The 26,761-nt window shown below is 36.9% G+C and overlaps 1 protein-coding gene and 1 pseudogene across 2 annotated transcripts; both read left to right on the forward strand.

The window, feature by feature from the left end:
* The first annotated feature begins 1,983 nt into the window (after positions 1 to 1,983).
* On the forward strand, positions 1,984 to 7,665 carry LOC145001981 (B3 domain-containing protein At2g36080-like; annotated as a pseudogene). The gene is made up of 3 exons (XR_013661771.1): positions 1,984 to 2,692; positions 3,444 to 3,594; positions 7,378 to 7,665. The product of XR_013661771.1 is annotated as a B3 domain-containing protein At2g36080-like (transcript).
* Positions 7,666 to 25,164: 17,499 nt separating this feature from the next.
* Positions 25,165 to 26,463, forward strand: LOC145002464 (uncharacterized). The gene is made up of 2 exons (XM_078961731.1): positions 25,165 to 25,374; positions 25,816 to 26,463. The coding sequence occupies exons 1-2, from the start codon at positions 25,165 to 25,167 to the stop codon at positions 26,461 to 26,463; spliced, it is 858 nt and encodes a 285-aa protein (XP_078817857.1).
* Positions 26,464 to 26,761: the final 298 nt, after the last annotated feature.

A 26,761-nucleotide genomic window follows, 5' to 3' on the forward strand; every position in this document is an offset into this window, starting at 1 on the left:
CACAACACATAACATATAAATATAGCATACAAGCACTGTATCACATAACTCTATTTACCTACTCAAGGTAAAGTATAGTGAGAAGACTCACCTCGCGTGTCTCGGTAATTCGTAAATCCCTAAAATCACTAGTGCTCGATCTCCTGAGCTATAGTCCTCTTATAACACAATACATCTCTAATTAACACTTTCCCAACTAAGGTTGACTATCCCTAAACAAGTCAACATAGGTCAACACTGGTCAATGGTCAATGGTCAACTTTGACCGGACTCGACGAGTGCACTATAACAACTCGGCGAGTCTAAGCGCATACACTGATTTCCCTGAAATCAGTGTAGGTTATTCTCCTAACTCGACGAGTTCCACCTGGCATCAGTTGTGGGGCCTCCACGACTCAACTCGCCGAGTCTCAAGAACAACTCGGCGAGTCCCAGCTTGACTCAGTCCACCTGTCAACCCACTCTGACTCTCCCTGACTCACTAAGTCAATCCCTCAACTCGGCAAGACCACTCGCTGAGTGGTGCTGGGCAATCTTCATGCTACTCGCCGAGTCTGTTCTTCGGACTCGGCGAGTCCATGCCATGCAATGACTCAAACTCACTCCTAAGGTCAGATCTGTTCCACTAACTCATAGATCCAGTCCTTCCAAGCTTATTTATCACGTAAAGTCGCTATCTTGATGTACATACAACCTTTATATGACCATATATGATGATTTAGCCACAAGTACCACAACTCAAGGTCATAACCTCCATTGTTCTTCATAAAGCTTGACGAATGAGGCTCTGTGGACTTCTATGGATCCAGATCCAAAGCCTCATCACTAGCAACGGACTATTTGGCCATCAAATCAACCCAACAAAGGCCACAAGAAACCCTAAATCCAATTATACTTCATAAAACAGAAGATGAGCCGAAATAATACCTCAAGTTCGATGATCTAAGCTTCAAATCCACAGTATAGCAACCTCCTTTGCTTCCTCTTGGCTAGGACCTCCTTCTTCTTTGCTAAACAACACACAATGGTCAAGAATGGCTTCCTTTCTCTCTCAAAACGTTCAAGCACTCTAGGGTTTCTCTTTATGGACTGGTGAGCACAAATGACGGTCATATGGCCCTTTAAATAGGTCTCAAACCCTGGGAATTAGGGTTTCATTACACAGCGTGGACTCGCCGAGTCCACTCTTGGACTCGCCGAGTCCAGACGCGAACCCGCGTCCAAAATCGCAATCCAACCCGACGAGTTCGAGCTCCAACTCGCCGAGTTCACTCACAATTCTCAAAAAAATGCACCAATAATAAATACCTGGAAATTCCGGACTGTTACAAAAACCGTGCATGATCTTTCAATAACCGCTTTAGAAGCCGTCGGAAACGCTAATCTATCGGTAAATATTACCACGACCTAAAACCTAACGTCTTATTTTGTGTCGGTAATAGCTATCACCGATGAAATATGGACGGATTACGCCATCCGTATTTCCTGTGTTTCTAGAAGCGTAAATTATCATCAACTACTGTTCAACTCGACAACTCAATAAACTTTCACTACTATATATTAGCACTATTGCATTACTTAATGTTCCAAAAGTTGTGTGAGAACTAAAGTCGAGCTCTTATGACTTATAAGTTCCAACGTGCTTTTCTATAGGGGGTGTTTGGCTTGTCTTTTTGAAAGGTAAAAATCTTTTTTGAAAAAGATAAAGCTCAAAAGATGTTTGGTAAAAAGATTTTAAAAGTGATTTTTGGATTTTAGATAGAAGGAAAAATGATTTTTTGAAAAAATTAAAAAAATCGAACTTTTTGTAACTTTTCCAAAAAAAAATTTTACCTCTAAAAAACAAGTCAAACACCCTATAATCTAACTAAAAATTAAGTTTGAGTTGGATTCTAGGAGCACCTCTAATTAGCTATGATAGTTTGTCTTTGTTGAGACACGTACTCTCTCACACACATGCTTAGACCTACACACTGTCCACTTTAATATACATAATTTCTCTTTTTCTCTTCATTTCCCATGCTACAAAATGTCCCTCGATCTCTTCTCTTCCACTCTACCTGAATCACTCATGGAAACTCAAAACAACCCCATATTTTACACCCACCACCCTCAACTGCCGTCTTCCGCATTAGGTGATATAAACTTCAACCCTCACAACGATAGACATGAACTGGAACAAGTTTTCATTAACACCGATATCACTACCACCATCGCTAAAGAACACATGTTTCAAAAAACCCTAACTCTAAGTGATGTCGGAAAACTCAACCGTCTTGTCATTCCCAAACACCATGCCGAGAAATACTTCCCGTTCGGAGGTGGTGGTGACGCCACCAACCAACGGAAAGGTTTGGTACTGAGTTTTGAGGACGAGTCTGGGAAGCTATGGCGGTTCCAGTACTCGTACTGGAAAAGTAGTCAAAGCTACGTGTTGACCAAAGGTTGGAACGGGTACGTCAACGAGAATCACTTGGATGCCGGCGACATCGTTTTGTTCGAGCGACATAGATTGGATTGTCAAAGGATGTTTATAGAATGGTGGCGGCGGTGGCTCAGCCGGTTAATGGCGGTGCTCAGATTAATCAGTGGAGCAACATGGCGGTGTTACATCATGCGCAGTCTCATTATCCTTCACACCATCCGCCTATATCTATTCCTCTACGATACCAACCCGACTGTCTTCATGCAGGTGATTATGTTTTTGGAATTTCAATTTTATATATATATATATATATATATATATATATATATATATATATATATATATATATATATATATATATATATATACAGGTAACTAAATTGAGATAAAATCGAATTTTGAATTCGTATTTATCTATGATTAAAATACGATGTTATTACATATTGTTCCTCGTGTCATGTCCGAATCCAAAATCAACATGATAACAACAAGAAACTTCATGTTTGCGTTCAAAAATTGTATATGTTTAGTATCATTCTATGTTGTTTTAATTTACTTTTTGTCGTGTTTAAATTTTCTTTTTTACTAGAACTTATGTATGACATTTTGCAAATGGTTATTTTTTGTTATATTTGTGTTTGTCGTGATTTTATTGAGTTATGTTCGTTCTAACGGACAAAAACATGTTATTGTGTTGTATCATGTTCGTGTTAAAAAAACAAAAATATTTATGTGGTACCATGCAGCCTTAGACAAAAACACGGAAGAACTCTTCAGCGTGACTCGCTTAATTTTTTGTCGCATAACACCTAATGGCTCATTTCTAGCTACATATTTCTGGGGCTAAGAAGCAATACAATAATCCCTCCAAATAAATGACAAAAACATATCATAAGTAATTAATTTCTGTCATCATTAATATTAAAATAAATAAATAAATAAATAAAAATAATAATAAAAAAAATGTATATGAATATGAATATGTGTATGAAAATTAATGTGGTTAATTGCCAAACAGGCATGATAGCAACAAGACGATTGCGATTGTTTGGGGTGAACCTTGAGTGCTCAAATAATTACGAGCCACAATCCCCAGATAATTCGAGCCACGGTGGTCAATAAGATCTGCGATATATGTCTTCAGTTCCAAAAATATTCATCAAGACACGGTTAGTTATGAATTAGCATTTTTTTGATATAAATTACCATATATTTTTATACTAATTATTATACTTGTAGTCTATTTGTGTTCATTTTTAAGTTTAATTAGTTGGAGGGCGAAAAGCTAAACCAATAATTGAAATGATAGGGTTTTTTGGTTTTTAAAAGTAACATATTATTATTATTATATTCTAATAATTTGATTAGCGATAAAATGGCCGTTATATTTATATTCAAAATTTCTGTTTTTAGATAAATTGGGCTGACTCATTCGGCCGCACTCTCCTCATCATGAACTCACCACTCCTCTTTCATCCGTATTCTTTTCTAAACTTGCTATGAATTTGGCTTCCCACTCTCTAACTCCTTCAACATGTTAAATATTTCGATCCGACATGACACGCTATATTTAAAAGGACTAAAATGTAACCTGCTAATCTCTTTTGAACTTAACATGAAAATAAAATACCAATGGGCTTCTAACCTAATAGTATTCGGTATTGTCATATATTTTTGAGATCGATGGTTCAAGTCTCACTGTGGACATAGGTGGAATAATTTATCAGTAGTTACTATAATATTGCTTGATACGAACAAGACAAGACATGATATCTTTTCCAAATCTAATGAAAATGATAAACTTTATTATAATTATTTATTTATTCAAAAAAATTAAGCCTTAAAAATTAAAAATCGAACCATTCATTAATAAATATGCATATTTATTGACTAGTCAACCATAACACCTCTTTAGCCCCCTTTGTAAGGCTAACCGGACCGGGAAGGAAAAGCATGTATGAGTGTTGAGGTGGAGCCCTTAAGACGCGTGAACACCACCCCAAGAGTTGGTGCTCTGGTTGTTGCATGCGTAAGGAGACGAATGAAGACGGACGCATGGATTGGTTAAGTCCGATTTTAACCATTGGGTATTAACGTTATATATATATATATATATATATATATATATATATATATATATATATATATATATATATATATATATATATATATATATATATATATATATATATATATACTTTTTCACAACAAAACACACACATTCTTTCAAAACATTCACACTTAAAAAAAATAGAAAAATTTTCTGATTCAATTTCTTCTTCACCTGATGATGATTTTGATGACGAGTTGGTATTGCACACACTATTATCTGCGACCAATGTTTTAAAAGGCGCGCCATGGCGCGCGCCATGGAGTGAGGCGTGGCTCCGCCGTTACGAAAAGCCTCATAACGTTGCTGTTAGGCGTGGCACGTGGCAAGGCGTGATATGGCGCGCCATGGCGCGTTATGGCGTGTTATGGCGCGTGTTTTTTCGTTTGAGACACGTTTTTTTGCTCTTTGTTATGTCTTTTCTAATCGAAGATACAGGTATTGTGGTTTTCGTTAACTTTTTGTTACTAGTTATTGATTTAACACTTATAATAAGTAGCTATATTTAATATAAATTTATATTTATGTGGTAATATAATTTTAAATTAATACAAAATCGTCGCCTTACATCACGCCTTGAAAAACGTCATGGCTCGCCATGGCTCGTTAAGCTTGAGGTTTGACCATGCCGCCACGCCACGCCTCACGCCATTTTGAACCTTGTCTGCGACATAAGACATGGTTTGTGAGAGAGGCGAAAGTTCATACAGCAAGAAGAAGTGTCGAAAATAAATCAACCGGGATCGAGACGCGACAAATAAACTTTTGGTACGTGATTATTTTACCCCTGATAGTTTATATGATCTATCAAAATTTGAAGAACATTTTCGTGTTAGTAGAAATTTATTATTACATATAGCTAAAGATTTGGAACGTAATTATGAGTTTTTTCAATTAAGATGGGATGCTAGAGGTAAATGTGGTTTGATTAAAATACAAAAATGTATAACAGCTCTTAGACAATTGGGATATGACATAGTCGCAGACGCATCATATGAGTATTTAAAAATGCCTGAGAGGACGGGTCAAGACTATACATATATTTTCTGCAAGTATGTTATAGAGCTTTATCGTGACATATACTTGCGACATCCGATTAAAAGAGATGTTGAATAGTTGTATGTCGCGTATCAAGTTAAACATGGTTTTCCATGGATGCTTGGTTGTATTGCTTGTATACATTAGGAGTGGGTAAATTGTCTTAATGCGTGGCGTGGTCAATTCATGTGAGGTGATCATGGGTTCCCGACTGTTATATTAGAGGCGGTTGTTTCACAGGACCTATGGTTTTGGCATGCATTCTTTGGTATGACAAGTTCAAACAATGACCTGAATGTGCTCCAAGCGTCACCGTTATTTAATAATATTTTGCAATGTAAAGCATCAAACAGGTCATACGTTGTGAATGAAAATGAATATGAGTATGGGTATTACCTAGGTGATAGGATATATCCAGAGTATGTTACAATTGTCAGGTCATATTCATTTTTGGTTGATGAAAAACGAAAATTGTTCAAGTTAGCACATAAATCTACAATGAAGGATGTGGAACGAGCATTTGGAGTCCTAAAACAAAAGTGGCACATAATGAAACATTCGGCACAAACATAGGATAGAGCAAAACAGACGATGATGTTAACTGCTTATGTTATTTTACATAATATGACAATAGGAGAAGATGATAGGGCTATTTATTCATATATTCGGAATGATATACTTAATCACCTAAAGTAATACAACTTGACAGCCTGACATACTTCTCTAGGGTTTTGGAAATACAAAATTGTGAAATAGATCACAATCTACATTACGATTTGACTCAGCACATATGAGAAAGACAATTCCCATGGTAAAATGACAATGAAGACGAAGAGGATGACGACAGTGACGACGAGACGGATGAGGACGGTGGCGACGAAGTGGATGAGGTCAGTGACGACAACGATAACGAGTAGTATTTCTTAATGGTTTTTTATGTTTTTTAAGTAGTGTAATGTTTTATTTGGTATGTTTTATGTTTATTTTAGTAATTTAGGTTTTAAATTTATATGTTTTTAATTAATGAAATGTGGTTTTATTTTTTTATGTTTTCAAAAAAATTATTTATGTTATAAATTATGTTTTTTATTTAATATAATGTTAAAAATTAAAAATTAAAAAATAAATATTGTAGAGTGGTAACCATTTCCATTGATTACTGGATTAGTGGTGAAGTTGACGTGCATGGCGCAAAAGTGACAGCATTTTTTCGATGAATTTGTGTTGACCACTCCCCATAGCCTAAGATCCATTTACTCAAAAATATAGCTTGACCAATGAGCGCAATTCTAAGCGCGAACACGTACCCGGTAAATGACCTTCTCGTGTCCAAATAGACAATCAAGATCAAAGTATCTAGCTACCATATACTCCTTATTACCACCATAAATTATCATTCTAACATCTAAAATGGCTTGCAACTCATGCCTCGTGTTTTGAACTGTGTATACTCGATAGATGGTAACCCTCATCAAGGTCTCCATTAAGAAATGTTGTATTCTTTATTTTTCAGTAGTGCACACTTTTTGTTGCACAAAAGGCTGTTCTTTGGTTGAAATTTTCGATGATCGTTATTGGAGCCCTAACTTTTTCTCTTGTGAAATCTCTGACTTGGGGGAAATAGCTTACGGTTGGGGGAAAATTCTCATGTTTGGGGGAAAATATCCACAATCGGATACTTTATATGAATACTTTATTTAAAATTAAATGAAACTAATATAAGTTTCCAATGTATATACATATTTGTTTGTATATTTATATTTATATATTGAGTGGGCCCTGATTTAATTCTTGTGTTGTGTAGCAGATGAGATACCATCAACATGAAAGATGAAAAATATCAGGAGTTCGGATTTTTCAATGGCAAAAAAGAAAAGAAGATCCCAGATTTCTCGCAGACTTTTAAAGAACATTATAGAAAGGTCATTCTAGATGCTCTCTAAAAGGGCCCAAGTTTTAATCCCCACCGGAGAAACCCCTTAAAAAGTTTTGATTTTAGATCCTCTTGACTATTCAGCCAATCTTTCTTGGTATCTTCGGCCAAATTTCATGTAAAATGAATGAGTTTTTAGTAAATTTTTGTTTAATTAAATTGTCTCCATATTTTCTATGCCTATAAATATTCTACCCATTAAAATTACGACAAGTATTATTATTTCATATTCTTTTTTAACTATTTCAATAAGGATATATTAGGAAAATATTAAATAAAATTAACTTGAATGGTGGAATGATAATATTTATCATAATTTTAATGAGTATGAATATTTGTAGGCAAAAAATAGTATGAATAAAATGTAGGAGGTAATTTAATTTCTCTTTTTGGATTAATGTTATGGATACAAGTTCTTTTGAGAACTAAAAAAATTATGCAAACTTGAGAACTACTAATTAAAATATTATTTTTCAAAATCAAAACGATAAATATTAACTAAATGCAACGTCTAATCCATATTTAGGCTCAAAAAAAAGATTTGACTATTTTTTTTAAATGTTTATATATATGCACTACTGATGCATGCATGCATATCTATGTCCACACTCCACAATCCATATAATTGTTGATGCATGATTGTTGTTTCATAATATGTGTATGTATGCATATTTGAATCCACAGTCCATATGACTACCGACGCAGGGACGGAGCTAGAATTTTAGATTAGTAGGGGCTTAGACGCACATCATACTCTCTCTCTCTCTCTCTCTCTCTATATATATATATATATATATATATATATATATATATATATATATATCCGGTAAGAAATTTTTTTTTATAGGAAGGTAAAAAGTTTTTTTTCTACATATTTTTTTGACGAACAAAAAAAATGAATCACTAGATGATAAATTTGTAAGATGATTCACAACAAAAAATTCCCAAAAAAACATATTTATGATTCATTTTTAAGTAAATTAAGAAAAAAAAAATCACTTTATGACAATTTTAGTGAATAATAACAAAATCATTATATAAATGAATCATCGAGATGTTTTTTTGAGAATTTTTTCTTGTAAATCATCTTACAAATGAATCATCTAATGATTCATTCTGTTTGTTCGCGAAAAAAATTAGAAAAAAAACTTGTTACTTTCCTACCCAAAATTTCCTTCTTATTTGATCTTGACTATATATATATATATATATATAAACCATTTGAATGAGATATATGTCCATATTTTACGTGAGTTTATAGTTTTATATCATAAAAAGAAGATTGTAATGGGGAAATTAATAACAAAACATTAATATCCAATAACATTAATTACAATTTGCATACAGAAGGAGAAGGAGCATATAGTTGATGGTGGGTTTTAACTGGTAATACATTAATACCTATGGAGTTAGGGGCACAACACCTACTAGCCCCCTACTCGCTCTGCCGCTGTGCCGACACATGATTTTCAACTGTTGATCATTAGTTCGTAAGTTCTCCTGTTATTTTTATTTAGCACAATAACTCAAAGATAATTGTATAATAAATCAGCCCTTATTTTATAAATGTATTATCAAGTAAGGAAGCTAAATATATTAAATAAACTATTTTTTCTAATTGTATTTAATTTCAAATCTTTACTATTTTTTAACTACATAATTATTCGTTTAATATTCTATTACATTTTTTAATCTTTAATATCGAAATATAAAAACATATTATCGAATATTGTGCGACCGATAAAAACAAAAATAGAATCTAGATGTAACAACGTGAATTTTAAAAACAATTTTTCATTTTTCATATAACATAAATATCATTCAATATTCAAAATTCTCAAGTTTAACAAATGTCATCACGATAAAAACATATCCCAAGATCATAAAACAAATCTCCTGTCAGTGTGTACAGATCATGTCGGCGCCTTCTCACGATCATCGCTAGTACCAGAAACACATAACACATAACACTGTAAGCATAAATGCTTAGTGAGTTCCCCAAAATACCACATACAACACATACGCCACTCATGGTCATAACTCTATGGGATCTTCTGATCCATGTGTCTCAGGGGACTTCCGTCCCAACTCTGGTAGACCTTCCGACCCTACCCGTATGACCTTCCGGTCCATATCATTGTACTCATAACATAACATAGCACATACATATCACATACTTCGCATAACATATAAGACCTTTCGGTCGCACATAGTTACCACTCTAGGTAAAGTATAGTGAGAAGACTCACCTCGTATGTTGTCTAGTAACTCACGTGCTCTGTACCCCTGAACCTCGTAACAATAACCTAGCCCCGCCTAAATATATGAGCAATCATCTCAAATCAATAACAGCTCTCCATGCTAGACTAGTTTGTTCCAATGTTCTCTCAAAAGGCTAAAAGACCATTTTACCCTTCTGATGGTCCAAACATCCAAATGTTGACCCAACCCTAAAAGTCAATGAAAGTCAACGGTCAAACTTTGACCAGACTCTTTGAGTGCACAGAGGTGACTCGGCAAGTCCAAGCGTATACTATGGATCTTTCTAAACCTCACTCGACTCGTCGAGTGAACCGTCCACTTGACGGCTACATCCGGACACGAGTCGCGGGGCAACCCGACTCAACTCGTCGAGTCCCCTTATGGACTCGGTGAGTTTCTTCCATAACAATCACTAAATCAACACTCTAAGGTCAGATTTGCTTCTCTAACCTATAGATCTGAGCTTTCCATACCCATTAATCACGTAAAGGTGAAACCTTTACACTCATGCAACACATATATGGTTCCTTTTGAAGAAATAGCCTCAAAAATGGCAACCTAAACTCATTCCTTCCATATCACTTCATAAAGCAAGTTGGATAAGGCTCTCTGGACCTCTATAGATCTAGATCTGGAGTCTAACACATAAAGGGACCATAAACTCATCAATTCAAGCCATAAAAAGTGTATAGAAAACCCTAGATTCATAGATCTTAACCAAAACAGAAGGAGAGTTCGATTTGCTACCTCAACAGTGAAGATCTGAGCATGGGAACCCCAAATCCGCAACTACCTTGGCCTCCTCTTGCTAGAAACAACTTCTTCTTTGCAAAACCACACCGAAAATGATCAAAATAGCTCTATCTCTCTCACAACTCGCTCAAGCTCTCAAGGGTTTCTCTCTCTGGACTGGTAGCCGCAAATGAGGGCCATAAGGTCCCTTAAATAGGGAATAGGCCCGAAAATGTAGGGTTTCTGACATCAGAGCGGACTCGTTAAGTCCACTCATTGACTCGTCGAGTCCGTTCATTAATCTAGTCAACAATCGCGATCCTACTCGGCGAGTCTAATCGTCAACTCGTCGAGTCCCTCCTCATAACTCAAATTAAACAATTAAAAATATGATACCTGGAAATCCAGATGTTACAGTAGATTTCGACCCACCTTTCTAAACTTCTCTTTTTAATAAACGAAAAATATTATTAATTTTATTAATAAATACTCATGACTAGTAAGTAATTATCGAGGGGATAAACGTAGTAACAAAGCACAGAGTACAAAAAGTATCAGACACAAAAAGGAGATGATGACCACTCTTCCCATGGATAGGTTCCGCCTTTACCCCTACATTTAGCTCACATACATAGTCTTGATTTGAATTACTTTACACGATAAGAAGGTTTAACGAACACCTTTCTGAACATCCGATCATTGCGATATTTCCATAGATTCCAAAAAATACCATAACATATGGAGTAAAACCGGTCTATCATCTTTGGACTTTTCCTCTAGTTTGCAACAAATCCAAGCAATTCATCAATGTTATTGAATGATTGATTTTGTATACCACACCAATTGAAGATTTTATCTCTCACCACTTTGACAAACGGACATTTTACCAAAATATGATCAGCATCTTCTTCCTCATTGATACATGTGCCACAAGTAATAGTTTAAATCTCAATACATGTAGCTCTAAGATCCACCATCAAAGCTTTCTTGTTTTTAATTGCATGCTATATGAAACAGTTGACTATGATTGGTACTTCCTTGCTACATTTAATTGTGGGAATGTTTTGATTTTCGTCAAAATGGCAATCAGTTTTCCTTCTAAAGTCACTTACTTTGAATAACCCATCTTTATATAAGGAGGACACCTAAGTATAAGTTGTAACACCGTAAATTTTCAAACAAAGTTTTCGTTTAAAAATCGCATACTTTTCATAACATATTGTATAAAAATCTTGTTTATTCAATTTACAAAACACTACTCCATTAATAATCCAGGATCCTCATAACTCTTTCTCTGGTGTGTACAATCAAGCCGGTGCCGTCCCGCGATCCTGAGAAACCTAAAACACATAACACATACACGGTAAGCACAAAGCTTAGCAAGTTCCCCAAAATACCACATACAACACATAAGCCACTTAAGGCTATAACTCGGTATGACCCTCCGGTCAATGTGTCTCAGCGGGACCCTCCAGTCCCGTAGCTCATTGGACCCTCCGGTCTGGTCTAAATCGTTGGGCCATCCGGCCCTGTCTAAATCGTTGGACCCTCCGGTCCAGTCTGATCGAGGAGCCTCTGGCCTCATGAGTCGTTGGACCCTCTGGTCCGGTCTATATAACACATAGGATCCATATAACACAATGCACATAAATCTCAAACATACACATACATATAAGACCCTCCGGTCTGCACATAGATACCACTCTAGTTAATGTCTGGTGAGAAGACTCACCTCGGATAACTCGGATAATCTCGAATCTCGAATACTGATCTATCCTCCGCCTAATCACATAAACAATTTTCATCTAATTAACAACGCCTCTCAAAGGCTAGATTAATCCCCCTTATAATTCCTCAAAAGGTTAAAACACCATTTTACCCCTCCAAGACCCAAAATCCCAATTCTTAACCAAACCCTAAAAGTCAACGAAAGCCAACTTAGTCAACGGTCCAACTTTGACCAGACTCTCCAAGTGCACTCGTGGGACTCGGCGGGTTCATGCGCATCTTCTTAATCCTTATAAGGCCTCACTCGACTCGTCGAATTAACATTTCACTCGACGGGTTACCACTAATCACCAATCGTGGGGCAACCCGACTCGACTCATCGAGTCCTCTCATGGACTCAGCGAGTTTCCTCCAAGGCAACTCCCAAATGACCTTCTGAAGTCAGATCTGTTTCTCTAAATTATAAATCTGACCTTTAATCACTCAAAAGTCACGTAAAGGTCCAGTCTTTATGCTCATGCAACACTTATATGGCTCTATTTGATGAATTAGCTCTTAATATGACAACCAAGATTTAAACCCCCCAAAGGAACTACATAAAGTTGGATGATTGGGACTCTATGGACCTCTCAAGGTCCATATCTAAGGTCTATTTCACATTGGGACTTCTCATGCTTCTTATTCCAACTCAAGAAAGGGTAAAGAAACCCTTGATTCAATAAGCCTACACAATAAAGAAGAAAATGGATGAATTGCTACCTCCGAGTGAAGCCACCTTGCTTGAAAGTCTCATAACAACAACCTCCTTTAGTCCTTCTTCCTGGATCACTTCTCCTCCTTAGCAAAATCATAACAAATGGCTCAAGATGGCTCTCTCTCTCTCTCTCTCACACACACACACACACACTTCACACGCTTAAATATGATAGGGTTCTTTTCTCTGGAAGGGTGGCCGAAAATGAGGGCCATAAGGACCCTTAAATAGGTCACAAACCCAGATAATTAGGGTTTCTCTTCCCAAAACCTACGCGGCGAGTCCCTCCTCTGACTCGTTGAGTGTGACAACTCGAAATTTTCGTTCGGTCAAACCCTAAAGTCAATCAATTCAAATTATAAGTTAAGCTCATTTTTATTTGTTTTTATGAAATTTAAAGTTCGTTTGATAATTTTTATAATTATTCTTCAAACGAATGGGTGAAAGCAAGTGTCGTCTCGAGTCTTGAAATTCCAAAATCGCAAGTACCACGTAGTTAGGAAATTCACGGCCAAACTTTTATGTTTGGGCCGTAAATCCTTCCAAAACCGTAAACGGATGCCTTAAGCATGAGTTTACTCCCCAAAACACCTCACTTCTTACTTGAAATCTCAAGAGCAAAGTGTCCCTAACAGAGTTTACAACCGTGAACACATAAGAATATGGTCATTTGGCCGTAAACTCCACAAGGTGGTCTTATTATGCCCCTCATGCTTTCCTCAGGCTTGGACTTAATCATTTGATGCCCAATCATGACTTGTAAGACCTCAAAACACAATTTGGAACTTATTACCATGAGTTTGCGTCCCTAAACTCATGGGGAAATGGTCATGGGCCGCAAACTCCATAAAGGGGTGGTTCGTGGGCCATAAACTCTAATGTCATGTCATACAACCCTTAGGTACAACCCTTTCGTACATGTAGCACTTGAATCAAAATGTTTCTATGATCTAGGGTGTATTAACTTGATTAATTAGTTATTAATTAACTAATCAGATACATATATGTTTGATTATATGTTAACTAGGCTCATAGTGTGTGTCTAAGTCATCACATGACACCAAGCACTTGCCCGACACTTCCATCTGATCCGTTCACTACAGGTGAGTTCATACCCCTTAATTAACCTTTTTAAATGTTTTTAAATGCTTTATGGGGGGATACAAGTTGAATCATGTTAATTATTATATCAATCACATGTGATTAATAACTAGCATGCAAATAGATTTACTACACTTTTAGCGGTTTTACGAAACAGATTACTTCAAATGACTTTCCAAAACATTTTTACTAGTTTACAACTCTTTATCAAACTGTCTTACATACTGAATGTTTCTTTTCAAAACTTTGTTACAATTGTGTTTCCAAAACAAAGGATTCATTACACTTTAAACTGTTCTTATCAAATAAATTGTTTTCAAACTGTTTTACAAACTGACATCAAGTCACCTTTTCTTAGTTCTTAAAACTCTTCAAAGGTTTCACAAAACTTCATTTATACTTTTATATTGTCAATTGCATTCCTAGATATGTACAGTTATATAAGTAATGTTTGAAGGACTTAGGAAGGCTAACCCACCTTATTTCCTTTTCCCCGTTGGGATGTGGTCTGGTAGGGTATCGGGTATCCGTCCCAAGGTCGTTTAACTATTAGTTATATATCATGTGTACATATATAGTCATAAAGGTTCTTCCAGTCAATTTAATACCCTTAGGTAGCAAGAGTATACTTCCATGTTCATACGTAAAAGTTATATTACTAGTAAACTACAATAGGCGTAGTTTAGGGTTTTACTAATACTAATACTAGAACAATAAATCATACAAAGAGTCAGTTCATACATGAGTCATAAATTATAGTGATGAGAAACAAACATAATATATAGTGATGAGAAACAAACATAATATATAGTGATGAGAAACAAACATAATACATAGTGATGAGAAACAAACATAATACATAGTGATGAGAAACAAACATAATACATAGTGATGAGAAAAAAACATAATACATAGTGATGAGAAACAAACATAATACATAGTGAAGAGAGACAAACATAATCTATAATGATGAGAAACAAACATAATACATAGTGATGAGAAACAAACATAATACATAGTGATGAGAAACAAACATACAGGCTAGACAGAGGAAGAACTTACAATACAGCTAGCACATACATTACATTCAGTTATGTACCTGCCATGACCGTTTTTGTATCCAGAATCTCCTTAAATTGGGAGCGTATGAGTTTACGTATAGATCTATACTGGATTGACTATCCTACACCTTGTTGCTCGCTACAGTGGGACTTGCAAGTCTATGGGTGCCAAATGTCATTTTTTACGGCGTCTAACATCGTCGTTTTACTATTGAGTCGGTAGCAGGATATAGGCCGATCACATGTTACTTTAAATTTCATTTGGTTTAAGGTAGTTAGCACAGCAGTAGTCACTTATTATAAAACTACAGTACATTATTATTTCCCCATTACATTCACTTCGTGAACATTCACACAATGTACGGTAATGTAAATACTATATTTTTGGTTAATAATAGTTATATTTGGGAAAATACACACTCTCACAAGACACAGTCAAATACTAGATGCCTTGGTAGAAGGATACTTTCAGTAGGAAGTATAGGGTTTTCTAGGTTATTCAAAACTTGTACATACTCATTCTTACCAATACAGTCTTACAAATACAATCTTACAAATACAGACACTAAAATACTTATGATCTCACCAGCTTTAAAGTTGATACTCTCTTTCAAAATAACTTGTATGCTCAGGTCAATAGTAGACAGGTACCGATGCAAGGTTTAGAGAAGATGGAGCTCGTTCAAGACTCATTTTTCATTTTTGATTCATACTTTAGTGTATATTAAACATGTCAGAACACTTGTATTAAAACTATATTATTAATGCAATGGATGATGTCGTTGCTTGTTTACTACTATTCATTGTTGTGATACTGTACATGACGTCCTCCGCCCCAGAACGTTTCCGCCATTCATGGATTTGGGGTGTGACAGATTGTATCAGAGCATTGTTTATAGTGAATTAAGTATATTAACCCATAAAAAATATACTAACTATAAATACAACGGGATTAAAAATACTATGACCAAGAGTTTATACTTTTAAATAATAAAATATTTAACAAAGTATACGTGCCTGCATTCATACTAAAATCAGTGTCACTAGGACAGTTGAAAAGAATTACGATTGTTGGGCAACACAAGTGGACTTAGAGACATATAGTCAAAACTGGGAAGATATAGCATGATCAACTATATTATCCGACGGTTGACTATCATGTGCCTAAGTGTAGTTGTGAGGTTGCAATAAGTCTAAAATCTTACCAGCAATACCACAATGAGAACAATAGAATATAAACCTAAAATACTATAGGGGTATTTGGTGTTACTATAAGTACTTTATACTTGAGAACTAAAAAGGATCTTCTTTACTAAGTTGATAGTTGCTAAGTGGATACACTAAGGCTATATGTAACTAGGACGTTATAGACTTAGAATCTGTGAAAATTTTGCTTTACCCCTATTCTTTGTGAATTTGGAGTTAAGGTCATTTATTCGAAGGCCTATCCTGTGGTGATTACATATAACTCGTATGCACTTCACAAATAGTGATGTAACTAATGAAGATTTTCAAAATAATTATCTAGATAATTTGTCTAATAATTATTTCATTACCCCAATTCTCGCGTAGATAACATGGCTGGACTCCATCCCCACGGCAACCCATACCTTCCGAATGAAGTCATTGCTGGATGGTTTGGAGAAGAACCAGAGAATGATCATCCAATCCCTTCAAATGATCACCATGGTGATGACCTTTTGGATGGTGCTAACTCCGAACCCGAAATTGAGAACCTACCCCCGATAGCTCCCATTCCAAATCCTGACCCTCGTCTGGCTTTTCATGGCCCGGCGCCTCCTTGGGTCGAATGTTTAGAAGCATGGATCGAAGATCAAGATCAACCTATGCCGTTTAATGGACACCGAAGCTTCTACAATGTAAATGAAGGGAGCACAGTAGATAGAGTTCTACCAATTCTGATCCATAGAGTTTCCCGAAATGAAATTCAGGGCAGCATAGCTCTACGTCGCATCGCGGAAGTTGACACCAATGGAGGGATGCATATCCATCGCAGCAACCACCTTGAACATGCTCGTGAGAGATCTGAGAGAGACCACGAAACCCTGCTGCAAGCACTAGCTGAAACCCGAGTCGAAGTCATAGAGCTCCGAGTACATCAGAGGGTATACGAAAGATACCTGCTTGATATAGAACGTCAACTAGCTGAACTAAGGGCTCACCATAGGGGTGACCATCGCCAGTATGAGATACTTTACTTCCCTTCTTTTTTTTTTTAAGAACCATGTTCATATATATGTTCTGTGTAGCACTTATCTATGTGATTACCTTGTACTGTAAGTACTTTAGTTAGGTCTTTATGTTGTCAAAGACTTCTCTACTCAAGATGTAATGTAAGACCTACTACAAGGTCAATTTTCCCGAATTTATTACATCTTAAACATCGAAGATATTGACAGTCGACTAACTCCTGAGTTATTCTCTGTTCAAATACTTTTATCGTACCTTCATTTGATTCTATCTGAAATTTGCTTTAGTCAAGTCTTTAGACTATAGTAATTTAACTCCGGGATCATCTTTAAGCCTCTTTCAAAGGTTGGATCATATTATCCACCAACCATTAATATGTTGGCTTGAACGACAAAACGTTTGAGACCATTCTACGAACTTACTTCTACTCTTTCTAGGACTACATCATAGAGATGTAGGTCAAACCTGTGTAAACATACTTAAATTCCGTACTAGGACTGCATCATAGGGATGTAGGTCAAAATTTCGAGAACATACTCTTACTCTTTACTTAAGCGATCGAAGTACATTTAGGGTCAACCAAAATCGCTCCTAAAATCCTTATCTTTCGTGTTACAGAATCATGTCATCATCCGGAAACAATCAGTCGAGCAATGAAACCCCTATCCTCCATATCGACGCCACTACGTTACAAGTTGCAGTAGTAGCTGCTGTGACAACTTTCCTTACACACATCAACTCCGGCAACACAAACAAGACTGACAAAGGAGTCGAGAGTTTCGATTGTAGTACCAATCCGGGAATTCAACAAATGACAACAGTCACGGACTTGCGAAGCCGTAAGACCGAAAAGAGGACACAATATCGCCAAGCCAGAAGTGAGTGAAAGCAATTCCAAAGACTTGCCATGCAACAACAGCAAGTGGCAACTCCTGCCCCTTTAGCATCGGCACGACCCATTCCTCCAGTCCCTGACATCGGTACCAACCCTACACACAAAAGTAGTGATAAGGTCGGACTCTTTAAAAGGAAATTTTCGAAGTGGGGTAACGAGGAAGGCACTTGTGTCCACGTAACTCTAACTAAACACCTCACTCCCACCACCAATGCCAATACTAGCCAGTCATGCCACCAATGCGGTGAGATAGGGCACTTCAAGAAGGATTGTCCTATAACAAAGAATTCCGACGCAGACGGCAGAATTCTAAGGATCACTGCCGCAGGGGAGACTACTTCGAACCCACGTAAAAGTAATTAAGGCGTTTCATTGTAACAGACTTATAAACCATTTTAAATTAGTGCGACTCGAGTCTTACCTTTTGTGGGATCCCATCAGGGACCCCCGTGATGCGTATACTTGTGTTTTGTAGTATACCTTGTTCGCAGCAATAGTCTTGTAGTAATTCTAAGGTATTGTAACTCTGTTGATGGTTGCACGGTTGTGTTTTATCTGTAGCGCCTTATCTTCAAATCTAATGTCTTTAATTCCCATATGATTCCGACATTATCATACAACTAGATTCAATTTGGTCCGCACAATACCAACTTCTTACGTACATCTCTTTCTCCGAAATCGCCTTTCCAGCAAAGCCGTCATACCGGGTCACCGAAGTACTCATGCATGGAGTACCACATGTTTCTTAGCCCTTCCAAAGAAATCTCAACATACCTCCCCGAAGTACCACCCATACAGTACGTCAAGTTCAATCCAAGGATCCATACGGTTGATCTATCGCTGAAGAATGTATACATAGGGTGGTATATAATCAAGGTTCTACAGGTTTAGAATTGATGATTCCACTTTAACTTCTTTTCCTCATTGGGATGTGAACGTAAAGAGGAATCATTTATTCGACTATCTTTTCAATCTTAATTATATACGACTCGTATACATGAGATTGTGATCGTTGAACCATGTATGAATTCTAATCTGAACTTCAGGACGGAGACTGCCCAAGACTACGAGTAATCGCATCGTCATGTGAACAAAATTAGAACCCAGTACGACTCCTGTAACCAGATCGCCCTACAGTCTAATCACCCACTGAAATACAAGAACGATCCGGACAACTTAGCGAACTACCCAGCAGTAGAATTGGAGGACCAGACTTCTCACCCTAGAGGGATCCGGTCTTATTCTTCCAAAGGTAGACGGATTGTATCTTATATACCTCGACTATCGGGGATCCATCAATATTTCCTTTAGAAATCATTATCTCTGCCTCGCATATAGGAATTGGTTGAGAAAACGCAAGGAACAAATTACCTTTTAGAAATGGACCTGAGATCCAAATATCACCAGTTTCGAGTATTAGAGAAGGATGTCCTGAAGACGACCTTCCGAACTCGATACGGATACTCCAAGTCTGTAGTGATACCCCTCAGATAGGACCAATATGCCCGTAGTACTCATGAACTTAATGGATAGAGTACGCCATTCTTACTTGGATCAGTTTGTCGTTAACCTTGTAAATGACATACTTATCTACCCTCGTAGTAAGAAGGAAATCATAAAGAGCACCTACAACAAACCATGGAACCAATACGATCAGAGAAGCGTTATGTAAAGTTCTCTGAATACGATTTTTGGAATTGAAGAGTCAAAATTTCCGAAGACACACTATTAGTGATGTGGACATTCTTGAGGACCCTTGCAATTTATCAAAATCGTTTAGAATTTGTCAGCACCGAATACGCCGTCAGGAATTCATCAAATTTTAGGTCTTGCAGACCTACTATAGAAGTCCATTTAGAACTTCTCGCAAATTACGGAACTTCTTATGACTTTGACCTAGGAGGGAGTGGCCCTTGACTGGGAAGAGAAGCAAGAGAGAGAAACCCTTGGAACTCCAGGTGAGAGACCAAATTCATTTGGAAGTCTCACTCTGTGAATGGCTTGATACGCTTTGGAAAGCGTGGAAAGCTAAATCCAAGGTACATTGGGCCTTTCGAGATTCTCGCAAGAATCGGTCCTGTAACTCACAAACCCAACCTACACCGCGAGCTCTGTAACGTACATTTTACCCTTCACGTCTCGAACTTGAAAATGTACCTTTCCTTTAGGACTCTCGTAATCCCACTCGATGAGATCGAGATCAACGAAAGCCTCAACTTCGTGGAAGAACCAGTAGAGATCATGGATCGAGAGGTCAAGCAAACGAAACAAATCCGTATCCCGATTGTGAAGGTTCGCTGGAACGCCAAGCGAGGACCGAAATTCACATGGGAGCATGAGGACCAAATGAAACTGAAATATCCTCATCTATTCTCTTAGTTATCTATAACCACTTTATTTGCTTACACTTTAATTTCGGGACGAAATTCCCTTTAACGGAGGGATGATGTGACAACCCAAAATTTTCGTTCGGTCAAACCCTAAAGTCAATCATTTCAAATTATAAGTCAAGCTCATTTTTATTTGTTGTTATCAAATTTAAAGTTCGTTTTATTATTTTTATAATTATTCTTCAAATGAACGGGTGAAAGCAAGTATCGTCTCGAGTCTTGAAATTCCAAAACCGCAAGTACCACGTAGTTAGGAAATTCACAGCCAAACTTTTATGTTTGGGCCATAAATCCTTTCAAAATCGTAAACTCATGCCTTAAGCATGAGGTTACTCCCCAAAACACCTCACTTCTTACTTGCAATCTCAAGAGCAAACTCTAAACACTCTCAACTACCATCCCGTCTTTCACCCGATTTCCCGAAAACGTAAGTACTTCTTGGCTTGATTTGTTGTTATATAATAACATCTAGTGATTATACATCATTTCATCCATTCAATTGTTGATTTTCATTAGATCTTCAAAACACCAAGAGCGCACACTAGTGTTCTTGGACCTTAAACACCCAATCGAGCTCCGATCTTGTAAGTTCACTTGCTATAGCTTCTTGTATGCTTAGTATGACCCTTATAACACTTGAAAATCATCAATAAACCATATAACAAAGGAGTTTACGGCCAAGGATGATCTTGGGCCGAAACCCTTTCAAGGTGGTAAATTGGACCTTAGCTCCTTCCTAAGCCTTGGATGCCAACCTTGAACCTTCCTAGAAGTGTTTAAGACCTTAAAAAACAATCAAAACATGTCCCTAATAGAGTTTAAAACTGTGAACACATAAGAATATGGTTATTTGGCCGTAAACTCCACAAGGTGGTCTTATTATGCGCCTCATGCTTTCCTAAGTCATGGACTTAATCATTTGATGCCCAATCATTATTTGTAAGATCTCAAAACACAATTTGGAACTTATTACCATGAGTTTACAGCCCTAAACTCATGGGGAAATGGTCATGGGCCGCAAACTCCATAAAGGGGTGGTTCATGGGCCATAAACTCTAATGTCATGTCATACAACCCTTAGGTGCAACCCTTTCGTACCTGTAGCACTTGAATCAAAGTGTTTCTATGATCTAGGGTGTATTAACTTGATTAGTTAGTTATTAATTAACTAATCAGATACATATATGTTTGATTATATGTTAACTAGGCTCATAGTGTGTGTCTAAGTCATCACTTGACACCAAGCACTTGCCCGACACTTCCATCCGATCCGTTCACTACAGGTGAGTTCATACCCTTTAATTAACCTTTTTAAATGTTTTTAAATGCTTTATGGGGGGATACAAGTTGAGTCATGCTAATTATTATATCAATCACATGTGATTAATAACTAGCATGCAAATAGATTTACTACACTTTTAGCGGTTTTACGAAACAGATTACTTCAAATGACTTTCCAAAACATTTTTACTAGTTTACAACTCTTTATCAAACTGTCTTACATACTGAATGTTTCTTTTCAAAACTTTGTTACAATTTTGTTTCCAAAACAAAGGATTCATTACACTTTAAACTGTTCTTATCAAATAAACTGTTTTACAAACTGACATCAAGTCACCTTTTCTTAGTTGTTAAAACTCTTCAAAGGTTTTACAAAACTTCTTTTATACTTTTATATTGTCAATTGCATTCCTAGATATGTACAGTTATATAAGTAATGTTTGAAGGACTTAGGAAGGCTAACCCGCCTTATTTTCTTTTCCCCGTTGGGATGTGGTCTGGTAGGGTATCGGGTATCCGTCCCAAGGTCATTTAACTATTAGTTATATATCATGTGTACATATATAGTCATAAAGGTTCTTCCAGTCAATTCAATACCCTTAGGTAGCAAGAGTATACTTCCATGTTCATACGTAAAAGTTATATTACTAGTAAACTACAATAGGCGTAGTTTAGGGTTTTACTAATACTAATACTAGAATAATGAATCATACAAAGAGTCAGTTCATACATGAGTCATAAATTATAGTGATGAGAAACAAACATAATACATAGTGATGAGAAACAAACATAATATATAGTGATGAGAAACAAACATAATACATAGTGATGAGAAACAAACATAATACATAGTGATGAGAAACAAACATAATACATAGTGATGAGAAACAAACATAATACATAGTGAAGAGAGACAAACATAATCTTTAATGATGAGAAACAAACATAATACATAGTGACAAGAAACAAACATAATACATAGTGATGAGAAACAAACATACAGGCTAGACAGAGGAAGTACTTACAATACAGCTAGCACATACATTACATATACATTACATTCAGTTATGTACCTGCCATGACCGTTTTTGTATCCAGAATCTCCTTAAATTGCGAGCGTATGAGTTTGCGTATACATCTATACTGGATTGACTATCCTACACCTTGTTGCTCGCTACAGTGGGACTTGCAAGTCTACGGGTGCCAAATGTCATTTCTTACGGAGTCTTACATCGTCGTTTTACTATTGAGTCAGTAGGAGGATACAGGCCGATCACATGTTACTTTAAATTTCATTTGGTTTAAGGTAGTTAGTACAGCGGTAGTCACTTATTATCAAACTACAGTACATTATTATTTCCCCATTACATTCACTTCGTGAACATTCACATGATGCACGGTAATGTAAATACTATATTTTTGGTTAATGATAGTTAGATTTGGGAAAATACACACTCTTACAAGAGACACAGTCATATACTAGATTCCTTGGTAGAAGGCTACTTTCAGTAGGAAGCATAGGGTTTTCTAGGTTATTCAGAACTTTTACATACTCATTCTTACCAATACAGTCTTACAAATACAGTCTTACAAATACATTCTTACAAATACATTATTACAAATACATACACTAAAATACTTATGATCTCACCAGGTTTAAAGTTGATACTCTCTTTCAAAATAACTTGTATCCTTAGGTCAACAGTAGACAAGTACCGATGCAAGGTTTAGAGAAGATGGTGCTCGTTCAAGACTCATTTTTCATTTTTAATTCATACTTTAGTGTCTATTAAACATGTCAGAAAACTTGTATTAAAACTATATTATTAATGCAATGGATGATGTCGTTGCTTGTTTACTACTATTCATTGTTGTGATATTGTACATGACGTCCTCCACCCCAGAACGTTTCCACTGTTCATGGTTTTGGGGTGTGACATTGAGTCTGATCATTAAATCCACGCGATCAACTCGACTCGACTCGGTGGGTTGGTCCCTCAACTCGTCGAGTCCCTCATTCAATCTCAATATAACATACACAATAATGTTCCTGAAAATCCGGATGTTACAATTCTCCCCCACTTGAATTATATTTCGCCCTCGAAATCGCTCCTCAACAACAAATAGATCTAATCCAATAACCGAACAGTACCATCGAAAGGATCTCATATCACACAGCTATCTTTCTCTTTAGACACCTGAACCCAACCACGAACTCCTCCTTGGAAAAGGACAGACCCATATGCCCCTACGCTACCCCTTCTGATTCTCAAGAACCTGGAAACTCTAGTAGCCTAATACACAGCTAGACCGCCCTCTCAAGATATCACCATGTTATTCGCTCCTCGAATAACAAACCCCGATAACTCACTGTCCCTCTGATTCTCTAGTGGGGACCAATAAAACAAGTCTTGATCATATACCAAGGAATGAAAAGGATCACATCACACCAAGGACCCATCCACTGTACTACAATCACAACCCTTCTGAACAGCGAACCCTCAACACCATGAATGGTTGACCTAGACTATTACGTCATTGCATCAATGCTTGGCCTCAAAACACAGGCGTTACAGTATTAAACTACTCGCCTCTATGACTATAGAACATCATGACAATCCCTAGGTGTGAAAGAGTCGCCAATAACAAAGGAGGTCCAGCACTTTAGAACGTCGTAGTAGATGTTGTTCAAATCCCGATAAATGAAGCTAGACCAATCATGCAAGAAAGGCTTGATCATCCACATCAAGAGTTTAAGGAGCTCTTGGCTCAGGATCTAGCTAATCTTATATGAGGAGCGCTTGTGATCAACGAGGTGGTAGTTGTTAAAAAAGTCAACAACAAACTAATTCCTTCTCATCCATAAACGGTCCAGGAAGGAAATGATGACTGGAAAGTCATCAAGGACCACTTCCTCCTATGGAAGACTTGGAGATCTAAATAAATGATAAGCCAAGGGGAATTTTCAAGTACAGAGATTTTACGACTTTTAAGCCATCATCCTTCAATGGGAAAAAGGATCCAGTTCGAGTCATGGATTGGATATAGGAGATGGAGTCAGCTTTCATAACATGTGGTTGAACTGGGAAGCTACAAACCACCTATGTTGTGAGGTGGTTCAAAGGCACAAAGCTTTGTTGGTGGAACATGTTATGGAAGATCATGAGCCCCAACAAGCCATTATAACTAACATGGGACGAATTCTTGACCTATTTCAAGAGGAAGTTCTCTTCGGCTAAGAAAATGTTGGAATTGGAGAATCAATTCTTGGCTTTGACAAAGGGAAGCATGTCAGTGAACGAGTACACCAATACTTTCACTAATAAAATGGAGTTCGCCCTGCGACTTGTTCCAGATGAACTGACCAATATTGATTGGTATGAACAAGGATTGCCATGGGATTACACTGTACTGGTGAAGCATGCACCTACTTTTGAGGCGGTCGTCTGGGCTGTAAAATTTATGTAAGGTATGATGAAAAAGAGAGCTGCCAACAGGAATGAGGTCGGTGAAAAAAGGAAGGTTAAGGGAAGAAAAAACAATAATAGGAAGAAGAAGAAGAAGTTCTCAAGGTCAAGCAACAAAACTAGAAGCAACCAGGAAGGGAAGTGGTGCAACTAGTGCAAGAAGAAGCATTTCAGTGATTGTATCGTCTACTTTAAGTGCAAGAAGCCCATACATATTTCAAAAAATTGCCCAGTCAAAGGAAAATTTTGTTTCAATTGTGGAGAGGAGGGTTACATGAAGGTAGGGTGCCCAAAGGTTGAGAAACCCACTCCAAGGATCATGCCACCAAAGCCCAAGGGTCGAAGCTAACAGATGACCCTCAATGAAGCAAAGGAATAGACTAATGTTGCTTTAGGTACATTCTTAGTTAATGAAATTCCTACAAAGATATTATTTGATTCGGGAGCAGATCATTCATTTAAATCGCATAGATTTGGTAGGAAACTTAAGTTATCACCACTTAGGCTAAGTATCCTTATCTTAGTGGAAGTAGTTGGTGGTAGGAATGTATCTGTTAGAAATAGGTTAGAAGCTGTAATTATCGATTTCAACGGAAACAAATTTCGTCAATATCTTAGGCCTTTTGAGTTGAGTGAGTTCGAAGAAATTCTTGGCATCGATTGGTTGGGAGAAAACATCGCATACATCCTATGTGGAAAGAAGATGGTGTGTATTAATCCCATTGGGAGAGAGCCATTTGTGGTTTACGATGATAAGAGTGGAGTAAGATCTGGAATCATCACAATGATGAACTTATCGAAGGGGTGTTTAGCATTCTTAGCGTATGTTATAGACACAAAGAAGGAGAAGAAGGAAATGACTGATATAATTATGGTGCAAGATTTTCCTAAGGTATTTCCAGATGAATTATCGGGATTACCACCAAAGAGGAAAGTAGAATTCAAAATCGACTTATTTCCCGACACAATGTCAATTGCAAAAGCACTGTATCTTTTAGCGCCTATGGAGATAAAGTATTTAACAACACAACTCCATGAGTTGTTGGACAAAGGTTTTATAAGACATAATTCATGACCCTAGGGAGCTCCAATAATGCTCGTAAAGAAGAAGGACAGTATGATGAGAATGTGCATTGATTATAGAGAGCTAAACAAAGCTACAATCAAGAATAGGTTCCCCTTACCTAGGAAAGATGACTTGTTCGATCAATTGCAGGGAGCAACTGTTTTCTCCATAATTGATCTTAGGCTAGGCTATCACCAGTTGAAGATTAGAGAGCAAGATATTGAGAAGACAACCTTTAGAACGAGATATGGATACTACGAATTCCTTCTTATGTCCTTTGGACTAAAAAATTCTCTAGCAGCATTCA

This window comes from Lactuca saligna, chromosome 6 (assembly GCF_052625555.1).
Source record: "Lactuca saligna cultivar CGN05327 chromosome 6, ASM5262555v1, whole genome shotgun sequence".
Classification (NCBI taxonomy): Eukaryota; Viridiplantae; Streptophyta; class Magnoliopsida; order Asterales; family Asteraceae; genus Lactuca; species Lactuca saligna.

Coding starts and splice junctions, on each gene's coding strand:
- LOC145002464 (XM_078961731.1), top strand. CDS start 25,165: ATGTTGGAATTGGAGAATCAATTCTTGGCTTTGACAAAGGGAAGCATG. Junction 25,375..25,815: donor TTGAGGCGGTCGTCTGGGCT/GTAAAATTTATG, acceptor ATTCCTACAAAG/ATATTATTTGATTCGGGAGC.